General features: G+C 43.7%; 1 protein-coding gene across 7 annotated transcripts in view; it reads right to left on the reverse strand.

Moving 5' to 3' along the window:
• Positions 1-6,978: 6,978 nt before the first annotated feature.
• The window catches only part of SH3RF2 (SH3 domain containing ring finger 2), a 260,863-nt gene continuing 255,156 nt past the window's right edge, over positions 6,979-12,685 (reverse strand). For all 7 annotated transcript variants that reach the window (XM_069244686.1, XM_069244689.1, XM_069244683.1 and 4 more), the window contains exon 11: positions 6,979-10,472. In XM_069244686.1, the coding sequence (XP_069100787.1) occupies positions 10,371-10,472 (102 nt within the window). In that variant the 3' untranslated portion in view covers positions 6,979-10,370. The remainder of the gene's footprint in view (positions 10,473-12,685) is intronic.

Genomic DNA, 12,685 nt, shown 5'->3' on the forward strand with positions numbered 1-12,685 from the left:
TCACGGTCCTTACTTATTGATGTTCACCTTAACTCAGTAGGCAGCCAATCCCCATGGAATCCCTCGTGGTTTGTTTTTTCCCATTGTTGACATAGGCTATTTGCCTTTTCTAGTTGCTTTAGTGATTAATGGCTGGCCTGTGTCAGGGTTGGGACCCCTTCCAGGGCTGCGTAGATCCATCATTTGGTGTGTAGTGGTGCCCCTGCAATAGGGCACTTAGGCCTGAATTTATACTTTTTGGTGAAAAACTCAGTTTTGCTCCTAAAAGTATAGCGCCGGCTTGCACCATTCCTGAGCGCCAGCCGGATGCCAAATTAATGGAATGGTGTAAGCTGGTGCTCAGCTTGGGCTAGCGTCAACTAAAATGATGCTAGCCGGGTGGGGGTGGCGGTAGGGAAGGAGGAGGTTGTACCTCAAAAAATGATGCTAGCCTGGATAGAGGCAAAAAAATGCTTCTAACCAGACTAGCACCATTTTGTGATGTACAACCACCAAAAACATGACTCCTGTCTTAGGAAATTCAGGAGTCATGACCACCACCCCAATAGCCAGCACAGGGGGGACAAATGTCCCCTGGGCATGGCCATTACACCCTGTGCCATGCGAGGGCCCCAAGTAAAGGCCCCCAATGGCACTTTAAAAAAATAAAAAAACACTTACCAATACTTACCTTACTTACCTGGGATGGGGTCCTCCATCCTCTGGTGTCCCTTTGGTGTGGGTGTTCCTGGGACTTGGGGTGGGCACCTGTGGACCTATTTCATGGTGTCTGACAATGGAAATGGGTCCACAGGTCCCCTAACGCCTGGTATGACCGAGGGGTTAAGCCCCTCCTCCCACCTGTGCGTTATTTTTGGACAGGGGGATAAATATGGGGCTATGGGGATAGCACCATTTTTTTGGATGGGAACGCTTACCTTGCATCTCATTGACGCAAGTTAGGTGCACGCATCCAAAAAATGGTGCAAACTCCTATATTTTGACGTAAGACGTGTCTAACATCAAAATATAAATATGGAGTTAAGTTTGCATGAATTTGCATTAGAAAAATTATGCAGATTCGGCCAGAGTATAAATATGCCCCTTGGTGTCTGACTATGTTTCAGGAGGTTATCTTCTCGCCTGCATGGCGGCTGTTTTTGCATGTGCATGCAGGAAGTTGGGTTGAAGGACCCCATGCTCCCTTGTGGAATGCAAAAACTGGGATAATGTGTGTGTCTTCTGACCTTGGCGGGGTCTCAGTCTGCGAATTTGGTTACATTTCCTCTGTGTCTGTGCATTGTCGCTTTGCCCTGAAAAGAAATGCTGGAAAACTGTTGACTTCTGCAAGGTCTATAAATATGTTGTTGTGGAAAGCAGAGGCAGTGGCTCCTGGACGGACTTTTTCTTTTCGAACCTGCCTTCTAAATTGTTTTTATTTTACTAACATACGGCTTTCAATTCTTCGCATTTTTCTCTGTTTCTACACTCTCGGGTTCCATCTCCTTGTCTTCAGGTAACCGCCCAGTGAGACCAGCAGTGGGATTTTGTCTTGCTTCATAGATAACAAAACTCGTGATTTGGGATGGAGAAGATTCGTTATTTTTCAAGTAAATGCATAAAAATATTTTAGCTTTCCCACAAATAAATGTATCTATGTGAGAAAAAGCGCTTCTCTTCGTTTCTGTCATTAAATCTCCCCTTAGTTGTCTCAAAACGTTGATGTACCTCCTGCTTGTTATGGTCAGGATAGACGTGTTTGTTGCCTTGGCTACAGCGGGCTCTTTGGTTTCCTCACTATACTGGTTAGCTAGTTTATTAAACTGGATGCCTGTGTCTTTGTTAACACCAAATTGATACCTTAGCAATTGCTTCCGTCTCGCATTGCAACCTCGGTGATATCCTTGCAGGTCCTCTAACAGCGATGCGGCTGGATTGTTTGAGTTAACGTTTGTAATGGCTGAAGGGACTTAGGGCCATATTTATACTTTTCGACGCACAACTGCGCCAACGCAGTTGTGCGTCAAAAAATCTAACGCCATTCTGAAGCGCCATGCGGGCGCCGTATTTATTCAATGACGTTAGCCGGCGTTAGCCGGCGGAGCTGCCTGGTGTGCGTAAAAAAAAATGACTTACACCAGGCAGCACCGGCGTAGGGGAATATGGAGCTTGGGCGTCAAAAAATGGGGCAAGTCAGGCTGAGGCAAAATTTTCGCCTCAACCCGATTTGCGCCATTTTTTTTTACTCCCAACCCCCATTGAAATGACTCCTGTCTTAGCAAAGACAGGAGTCATGCCCCCTTGCCCAATGGCCATGCCCAGGGGACTTATGTCCCCTGGGCATGGTCATTGGGCATAGTGGCATGTAGGGGGGCAGAAATCAGGCCCCCCATGCCACAAAAAAAAAAAAAAAACAATACTTACCTGAACTTACCTTAAGTTCCCTGGGATGGGTCCCTCCATCCTTGGGCGTCCTCCTGGGGTGGGCAAGGGTGACAGGGGGTGTCCCTGGGGGCATGGGAGGGCACCTCTGGGCGCCTTCCGAGCCCACAGGTCCCTTAACGCCTGCCCTGACCAGGCGCTAAAAAACTATGCAAAAGCGGCTGGATGTCATTTTTTTTTGACCCGCCCACTCCCGGGCGTCTTTTTTGCCCGGGAGTGTAAATACGGCGCACATGCCTCGGAGTAATTTTTTAGAAGGGAACGCCTATCTTGCATATCATTAACGCAAAGTAGGTGTCCACGCTAAAAAATTACGCAAACTCCAGGAACTTTGGCGCTAGACGCGTCTAACGCCAGAGTATAAATATGGAGTTCGTTTTGCGTCGAATTTGCGTAAAAAAAACCGACGTAAATCCGGCGCAAACGGAGTATAAATATGGCCCTTAGTGCCTGCTGGGATTAAACTTCCGGATATGGTTTGGGAGTGCAGTGGGCTGCAAACTTATTGAATTCCTCCATTCTCTTCCGCGCTGTCAATATTTGATCTATTCATGTATGCATGCCGTTGGGTATTTAGTTTGCGCTTGTTTATTTTGGTGGTTTTGGGATGCATGTCACATCCTCAATGTGGGGTCTTTGGGACCATTTCTGTTCATAAGTTGTTAGGTTTTGGTCCTCTGTTCTTCTTTCATATCCTATTGTATTCCGGGAGTTCTAGTCCTGGTTTAAGACATCTTAGACAAGAAACTGCCAACACTGTTGATTTGTGGGGGAACACCTAAACCGGGTCCCAGTGGCCCAGTTGACATGAAATCATCTAGAATCATTCTTTGCTCTCTATCTTCTGATCTTTTGTGTGTGAAGTACTTTCCAAATTGCATTGGGGTGCTCCATGATTTCTGCTTCAGGTTGGCATTGCAGTGAGCTGGGCTTTGGACATATTCAAATGTGTTTAAATTTTCTTTACGGATCCGTAGCTTTGGTCATTGTTTTTCTGTGCGATGTACCACAATGGTATGATGTGATTTGTTCCTGTCTCTGGCGTGGTTGCATTGCATCATGCGTTTTCCTAGTTCTCTTCCAGTTGTAGATGGCTGTAGGTATGCTTCATGGCGCAAAGCTGTCAAATATACCCATTCATATTCACGGATGGTTGCAGTGGGTGCTCCTCTGGCATCTTCTGGGCAATTTCTGTTTGCGTATGGCCATGGCTTCATCACCTGCTCTCATGAATAAGGGTGAAATATTTGCCTGTAATGTCCATCAGGCTTTGGCGGGGTTTGCTATTGTTGCAGCAGGTGCACTGGAAGTTGCACTGCTCTGTGGTTGATTTTCTGGATGTATTGTGACTCTTTCTCAAGGTTTTGGGTTGTTATCTGCTACATCAAATAGGACCCATAGGCCCGGATTCTCAAATGTTTAGCGTCGGGTTAGCGTTACTTTTGTAAAGCTAAACCAACGCTAAACTTCTTTTGGGATTCACAAACCAATGCAAATTGCGTGGGCCACATGCAAACCATGCTCTGTGTTCACTCCAAGAACAGCTTTCTGTGGCTAAGAGACATCTAGTATGCTACATTGTGAATAAAGGCCACTGTTAGCTCTTTACAATGAAGGTACAATGACATGTCTATTTTATATACAGCTGAATTCTAATTAGGATGCTGCATGATATGCTAAGGAGACATTATACATTTCTTTTCTTTTGAACTGGAGGATATTGTGCAGTAAAACAAAAGTTATTGGCTTATGTTATTTCTGTGATTGTTAAAAAGTTTTTTATGTGGGATCACATAATCACTGTTAGGCCCAGAGTTGAAGCCATGGTTCTAAAGTAATTTTTAATGTATTCACAATACAGAAACATAAGTTGTTCAACTGTATGTGTTTTTTATTCACTTCTTTATTTAGAACAGTGGCATTCCTCTGCTGAATTTACTCGTTTTAAATAATTGAATCCTGGTAGTGGCAGGAGAACATAAACTGTGCGCATCAGGAGAATGTTTAGCTTCTTCGGTGTGCCACTTTCAGAGTTAAATCTATCAGTCTAACTGTATAATCTGATTTGATTCAGGATTTATGCTTTTTCTTTGCGTAGTTTGTCTTGATGTACTATGGTTGCCAATAGTCTATGTCTTGCCATGTGGGTCAGGGCCTTCCTCTCCTTGTGTGGTTGCATTATTTGTTTGTGGTCAGCCTTGGATGTTGAGGTATGAAGAGTGCTATGTATATCCTTAATATGTAAATACTATGACAAAGACAAGTGAGGTGGTAATGGCTTGAGTGCTACCAGTAAACATCAATATTGTGAGCTCACGTGTTCCTTGTCAGGCCCTGCATTCCTTAAGGAATAGTTTCAGCCCCACCAGATTAGCTACTGCTTGGTAGGTGCAAGTAGGTTATGAGTCTGCTGGGGAGTATTATGACACGGAAGATTTGCAGTTGAAGTCATGAAGATTATCATTATGCAATCAGGGAGACATCCCTAACATCCACTTTCACCACAACACATTTCATCTTGCTGACCCGATGTCATAGTTTATTTATTATTTCTATTTTCACTCTCTACTAGCACATGGGAACAAAACCCAAACCTGACCTCTGAAAACGTCTCATGGGATTCACCTTTTATAGCAAGCTCTAGAGATTTCAGAGTATGTGATAACATGATCATTTGAACTATTTGGAGAAAAACGTATAGGAAATTAAGGGCCAGATTTACAAGGCCCTAGCGCCACCAGAGCATCACTTTTTGTGACACCTCTGTGGCGCTAACCACATCTCCATATTTACAAGGAGGTGTAACAGCACTTTTTGTGGTTTTACGCCTCCTTGTAAATATGGGCCCCTCTGATGCAGTTTTCTGTGTGCAATGGTTGTTGCTGTGGGCGTTCCACCACATTACCCATTGCTTTTGACGCCGCCCCAGATTTACAAGAATTCGTAAATCTGAGGCAGCGCCAAAATCTAACACCACCCATGGCAAACGGAGGAGGAATATTTTTATGCCTCCTCGTTTTTTAAGTTTTCTATGTGTGCTGCATTCTGTGCAATGTGGCGCATGGAAATTATCTCCTTAAAGCCACATTAGCATAAAAAAATTACACTTGTGTGGCAGAAGGAGGTACAAGGGGCTTATATTATGCCCCTTTATGTCTAATTTTATTTTACAAAAAATATGTTGCTTAGTCCGCCATTCCAGAGCTCTGAGACTCACACATTAGAGGTTTTCTCCACTGTTCTCTTAGAGACAAATGGACTCATCCATAGGCACAGGCAAAATTTAAATCATGCTGGCATAATTTGCGTCATTTCTGGCACTTCACCTTATGTTTATTATGCATAATTCTGGGGAATAACGCCAATACACTTGGCTGAAACGTGGTGTGCTTGGGTAAATATCCTATCACGTGAGCAGAGAAACAACGCGAACAGAGATTACCAAGAGAAGACAAGCAGCTCTTGCGTGCTGCGCCTGGGTTTTTGAGCTAGTTTTAGTACTAAACTATAGCTTTATATGTTGCATATTTTTTCTCAAAATGTTGACTGAGGTACGCAAAATGAATGTAGGCAAGCTTTGTACACTCTTGGAAACCAATCAACATGGAAAACATTTTTGGAAATGGCTGCATTTGTTTTCCGAAGAAAAGGTGAAATCAGGTGTTGCACCCAGAATCTAAGATATAATCGTTCTGCACTGCCATTTATCACCCAGTATAAAGCTATCAGATGCAAGGCAAACAGTGTGATGAGGCCACGAGGAAAGGAAGAGTTGTGCTGTGTTGTGTTAGAAGTGCACCACTGAATAAAAAGAAGGTGTTTTATCGCTGAACAAACCATTGTGGATGACCCGTTGTAGGCGTTTTGTGAAGCGCCTGAGTCACAGCGCCAGAAAAATAGAGACAGATTGTAGACAATCCTGAGTCAATTACCCCTTCATTTCTACTCTTTACAAGGTACTTTTCTTTCATATTTGTATTACTCTTCTAATCTGACGTTCTTCTGATTTTTTTATGCTTGTCTCCCCACCCGAGGACCCTGCCACCATTTCTCCCTTTCCAAGCCAGAATTCTCCCGTTTGACATCTTTCACTTGATCTGAACTTCCAACTGTTCTCCGAGCTGCCCTCTCCATCAGCTCACCAAGAATGTACTGCCTTGTCTCCACCAGCAAGCATGAAACCCTCTCACCTCCCCTTCTTTACTTCCATCCCTTGCCCTTTACTCTCCCCGGCTTTCCACCTTCGCTCCCACCTACAGCCGCTGACCCTTTCCTCCAGATATTAATATTCATACATAGAATAATGTCATAATAAAAATCAACATTTTATTTATGCTTGGCGCTTTTATTGAGGACTGCAAGCTTCTGTGTATCGTTACTCTTTCATGAACAAAAAAGTGTGATAATGGCACTCTTTATCCTCCATTAAGCTGGCACGGGTTCATTACTGCAGCGTGTAGATATACTTTAGTCTCTCTCCACTACACGCCCACACAAACTTAAAGGCATTCTCAAAGCACTGTGCCACCAAAAAAATTAAAAATAAAACAAAATAAATACTAAAATTACTCAAATTTTTTTTGTTACCAATTACATGAAAGTTATGACGGATTCAGTTTCGTTATTCTTATAATATAAATGAAAAGATATGTTTTACAACTGTACACGACATTTTATCTACAAACAACAAGTAAAGGACGTACACTTTTTACGTTTCTTCGTTTCCTATCATATCCGAGGTCGCGCATAATTCGCATTAAAGTTGGCCAATGATGAATCGAAGTTGCGTTGCCATACTTTTCTACACTGAACCGAAAGTTAATTTGTTAACACGCCTCTTAAGAAAACAATCACGATTTGAGAGAATAAACAACACATCCGAGGAATCTGTAACAAAGCTGAGGCACCATGCATTTAATTTCTTGACAAAACACCACTCTGACAAAATGAGAGATTCACCAAACTGCCGCTGCAAACTTTTTAGAAGCCAGCAACAGAAATGTGGTGGCCAGCCATTAGCCAAATAGGAGCTGAGCTCGTTTCTGAATAAAAAACTCCTCCAAAAAATGCTGAAGTATAGAAGGCGCCTCTGCACATAAGTGTTGTGGCCTTTGAAAAAAGATGCAATCTGATAGGGTAATGTATGTCTACTGCCAAGGAGAGTTATACTAACCTGTATTTAACACTATTCTCTAGCTCCTTGACCACATGGCTGCATTTCCTTTAGTGAACAATATATACAGTGGTGCTGGAAAAAGTTGTCCGTAGTCTTGTATAGTGCTAAAAAATCACCCATGTTCTGATTAACTGGGAATACAAGTGTCCTGGTATTTCCAGCACATAACGATTGCAAAATGCTGATACAAATATGCTTGGAAAATTGGCTGGAACTGGTGAAAAACGTGGCAATCGGTGCATTAGTACTTCCTTCTTCGCGTTATTCACCATTCTAGATGTCAAAAGAAGGATTCGCCTGGCACAGGTGTAGTAATTCCACACAGTGTCTGTGATATCAGGTGTGGTATTACTGCCCCTTATTACCCGGCCACTTGGTATCAGGGCCATTGTATCTTGACTCTGTAGTTCCCCTTTCATTTTAAGAAATCAGTTATAGCTTATCGGAAACTGAGTGACTCTAAGTCACAAGACTACGAAGCGCTTCTACAATTTTTGCAAGACAGCTTATGTTGCTAAACCCTCATGAAGCGAAAAGGTTAAGCTTTTGACTGCAGGTGTCTACTCGGGTATCATGATGATTAATCAAAGAAGGTTCCAAAAAAGTAGTTTAGCACACAAGGACTGAGCCAACAATCACTAGGAGCCTGGGGTAATGAAGCAAATGAATAAACAGTGGACCATAATCTACACCTATAACAATAGTTATAACCAAATTGTCATTTGATGAAAAGATAATCAAATAATAATAAAATGGGTGAAAGTGACTAAGACACGCCCCACGGTGCAAAAGTTGATAGGGAGCTGGAAACTCCTATGTGAATCTCCTGCAAGAATCAACCTGGTTGGGGCTGCAAGGAAGGTGCAGAAAGGATTTTCCAGTCAGAACGGAGCAGCGTGATAACTAATACGCTGCCTGTGTATTGCTGCTACCATCCACTAGAGACCACTGTTTATTCATTCACTCAAAAGTACAGCACAACATACTGATGGACCACATTGAGGACAGGTTTGCACCGGACCACCTACTGACAATTCAGAAGTTAATTACCACTCTGGGACTTCTGGATTTGGCCTTTGCCAGAGATGACCAACTATTTACTGTCAAAGTTGTCTAGAATATTGGGTTCAGTCAATTTCATTGCCATCAGATCAACCCTTGGAAGGCAGGATTTGGGATATAGAATTTCATTGCCATCTGGGCAGCCATTGCCTTTTGGTTGACTTTCTTGCAGGTCCCAGTCCTTGCAGCAGCTGGGGCAATGTTCTGAAGGCAGGAGAGCAATAAACAACTCCCGGTTCTTCTTGCAGACCAATGCAGTAAATCACAAGACCCCTCAGTGTCATCTAAAGGAAGGTTGCCGTCCAGTGGTGAAAATATGAAGCATTAAATGAAAACGCATGAAACCAATGTGGGGCCCCGAAATTCTCATATCTTTTTCCTATTGCTTTCAATGTCCATACCCAGCCATTTTCTACAAACTTCAGAATTTTTTTAAAAAGTTAGCGCTAGACTGGCTGTCGACGTCTTTCCACCCAGATGCTTTAGTAGGTAAAGCAAGACCTATTATGGTATTCTCAGTCAATTTCATTCACAGGGGAGACCACCTCCTTTCTACTCCAACAACCTACTATTGATCTTTCATAGCATGCCCAACCACCTTAAATTTGGAAAAATGTTTGAAAACCTATCCATCCCAAAACTAGAACAATAAACTTTTCCCGTTAGCGGGTGTCAGCCTGTCCAAATACTGAGGTCTGTAGTGTGCAGAAAATAAGTCTCTCAGTCACTCACTCGCTCCCTTTGACGTTTAATGATCTCCTTTGTTTGTAGGTGTGACCAGGAACAATATTTATCAGTTGTAGCCTACTAATAAAGAGGCACTGGCAATGGCGGGACTGTGAGAAGTGCAGCAATGAGTATTTGTTTTGTATCCCAAACTGTACAAGGCAAATACGTCTTCCTGTGTAGATAGGGGCGCATTTTGCCTCTGCAGCCCCTTTGTGTAAGCGTTCATTGAATGACACATACAATAGTAATAACAGTGAAAAGCGCGAGCCTGTAAACACAGATGGGCCGGGGGAAGATGTCCGACTAACTCAAGAGCTATTGCTCACTCGAAAGTAGGCTGCGGTGTGGGAATTTCCCCAGTCTTGGATTGGCACCGCCTATCATGAAGTCCTGTTATGTCAAAAATGCTCCAGTCTGCCTATGTCCTTCCCCGTGAAATCAGTGCCTAGAAAAAAAATCATTTTAAGCACTCTAGTCCAATAGAACTTTGCGGATAAAGATGTCGGAGACGTCATTCTTGAAAGTACTGTTTGTTGTAGACGGAGATGGACCTTGTTCGCAGCATCCTAAATTAATTGACAAGATCAATGTGGAATCCTGACTCCTATGACAACTGAATAAATGAATGAATGATGGATGTACTTCCGGAAATCACAGCCTACTTGATAGCTCACTGTCATGACCAGGCATGTTGGAGGTTCACGCTGATGTTTCTGCTGCAAAGGCCAAGCAACTCCAGTTGTTTATACTTAAGCCTGCCCATCTCTAGGTTGACTAGTTCGAAACACACGTCTGTAAGCGTGCATGAAGTACAGCACTGTGTTATTTATGTGTGTTGACTGGCAGGTGCTGGGTGGGAAGTTTAATCATGCCTTTCGGAACAAATAGTAGTGATTATCACATGATTCCTCCCAGCGTGTTCAGGAAGCTGTGGGGCTCGCTGCTGTGTTCTGCGAGGTCCCGTCATCTCGTTCTGGGACCGTCAGCTCATGTCATTCATTACATGTAACATTGGAGCTCTTCTCAAAAACTGTAACGCCCCTTGCAGCACAGCCTTCGGTCCGCCATATTTAAAATGTTGTCCCTGCAGAAACAAAGAAAACATAGAATCTCATGTTCGTTTATCGGTGAGCAAATGAATCTGACCTCGCTTAAATAAACATGCAACATGCGCCATGACATTTGGATCCCAATAGATTAAACTGACAGTACACAAATCGGGCATATGGCTCTGAGAAAGACTTGATCAATAACTGAGCTGAAAACAAAAGCCGTTCAAATTAAATTTAGGGGTGTTCCGGTTCCGATACTGCGAAATGCGCAAATTAACCACATCCACAGGGGGTATTTCAGGCTGAATTGTGCGTTTGCTCTATTTATGTGGAAAGGGCTGGGATAGTATGGAAAAGAGGGTCACCTAGGTTTGCAAAGAGATGTGCTCACAATGAATGCGTAGGTAAAAACATGCTGGCCTCCGGCCATTGCAGCAATATTCAGGTTGCAATTTGCATACCTTCTGTAGGACAATCACTCAAAAAGTCATCCAGGTTACTGATATTACCTAATCCTGTACGTTTGCTTACGTTATCGCCCAAATACTGTGACTGCTTTTGGGATCAGTGTCCCACTGGGAGGTTGACTCAGTTCATGACTGAGGGGACACACGATGAACAAATCTGCCTGGTAACTTATTTCAGTACGAAGACAAGACGGGGTGCTTTACCTAAATGAACATACACATCTACACCACATCCCTCTTGCAATGGTCTAGATCATACTTAGGCCCGTATTTATACTTTTTTAGCGCCGCATTTGCGTCGTTTTTTGATGCAAAAACGGCGCAAACTTGCAAAATACCATTGTATTTTGTAGGTTTGCACTGTTTTGCGTCAAAAATCGGCGCAAATGCGGCGCTAAAAAAAGTATAAATACGGGCCTTAATTTGCTGGTTATATGGTATATTCTACTTTTATATCCAATAGCCAGAGTGGGTTTATGGCTTAACTACTAACATCCCTCTAGACTATTCTGGCCCTTTTTTATTGTAACCACGTAAGTGTGATGTGGGTCCTTATGTGAAGGTCGAGTATGAGTCTTGCTGCTGAGTTCTGTGTGTCTGGAGTTTCTTCTGGAGGTTTGCTGTGTTTCCTATTTAGAGCATGTTTCCGTAGTCCTGTCTGCTGGTGATGAGGGCCTGCATGACTGTCCTTCTGGTGTCTGCTGGGAGCTACCTGAAGATCCTGCAGAGCATGCTAAGTGTGTGGAAACAGGCAGATGTGACTGAGCCAACTTGTTTCTTCATCCAGAATGATGCTGATGTTGCAGGCGTGGTCTATTGAGGCAGGAGATGTGCCAAGCTCTGAGGCCATAAGGAGTCAGCCAATGGCGACGTATAGTTTCCATAGATGGGGACTTCCATTTTTTTGGTGTTGCGTTTGAGACAGTTGTTCTTCATCCTCTCTGCTATGTTCATCATGCATCTGTGGAACCTAGCAACGATGGGAGACTAATCCTTTGGGCTCTGCCGGTGAGGTATGAAGCAATCCATTTGAGAGTGTTTACTTGCATCCCAATGTGGTGGAGTTTGTTGTTCAGGATGTAATAGGAGACGGTGTTAAACGCGCCGCACAGGTCCAGGAGGATGAGAGCTGCTGTTTCCTCATGGTCCAGGAGGGCTCTTATGTCATCTGTGGCTGCAATCAGTGGTGTCTCGTGCTGTAGTTAGCTCAAAATCCAGAGTGGGAGGGGTCAAGGAGCTTGTTGTCTTCTAGATGTTGGGTGAGTTGCTGGTTGATTGCTTTCTCAAGGACTTTTGCTGGTTATGGGAACAAAGAGATGGGCCAGTAGCCCTTCAATTCAGCTAGGTGGGCAGATGTTTTTTCAGGAGGGGCCTCACGTCAGCCTGTTTCCAGACCTCCAGGAAGGAGGCCACAGTGATGGAGGTATTTAGGACCTTCCTGAGCTTGTTGACGATTGTCTTGCTTCCGAGGTCGAAGACGTGGTGGAAGCAAGGGTCCGTGGGTGCTCCAGAGTGTACCGAGTTCGTGTTGGAGGTATCTTGTGTGATGAGGAGTTCCCAGTGGGTGGAAAGGTGTTTGGGGTTCGTGTTTGTGCATGTGAGTCAGTTGATGCTGTCTGCGATGGAGGGTTGGCGTTCAAAGTTTTCATAGTTAGCTGAGATCTTGTCCTGGAAGAAGTGTGTCAGGTTGTTGCACAGTTCTTTGCTGTGGTTTGTGCTGGCTTTGATACATGCTACTAGTGCTTTCTTCTTGGTTTCTATCAGGAGGTAGTGGTACT

The sequence above is a fragment of the Pleurodeles waltl genome, chromosome 7 (assembly GCF_031143425.1).
Source record: "Pleurodeles waltl isolate 20211129_DDA chromosome 7, aPleWal1.hap1.20221129, whole genome shotgun sequence".
In the NCBI taxonomy this organism is placed as follows: domain Eukaryota; kingdom Metazoa; phylum Chordata; class Amphibia; order Caudata; family Salamandridae; genus Pleurodeles; species Pleurodeles waltl.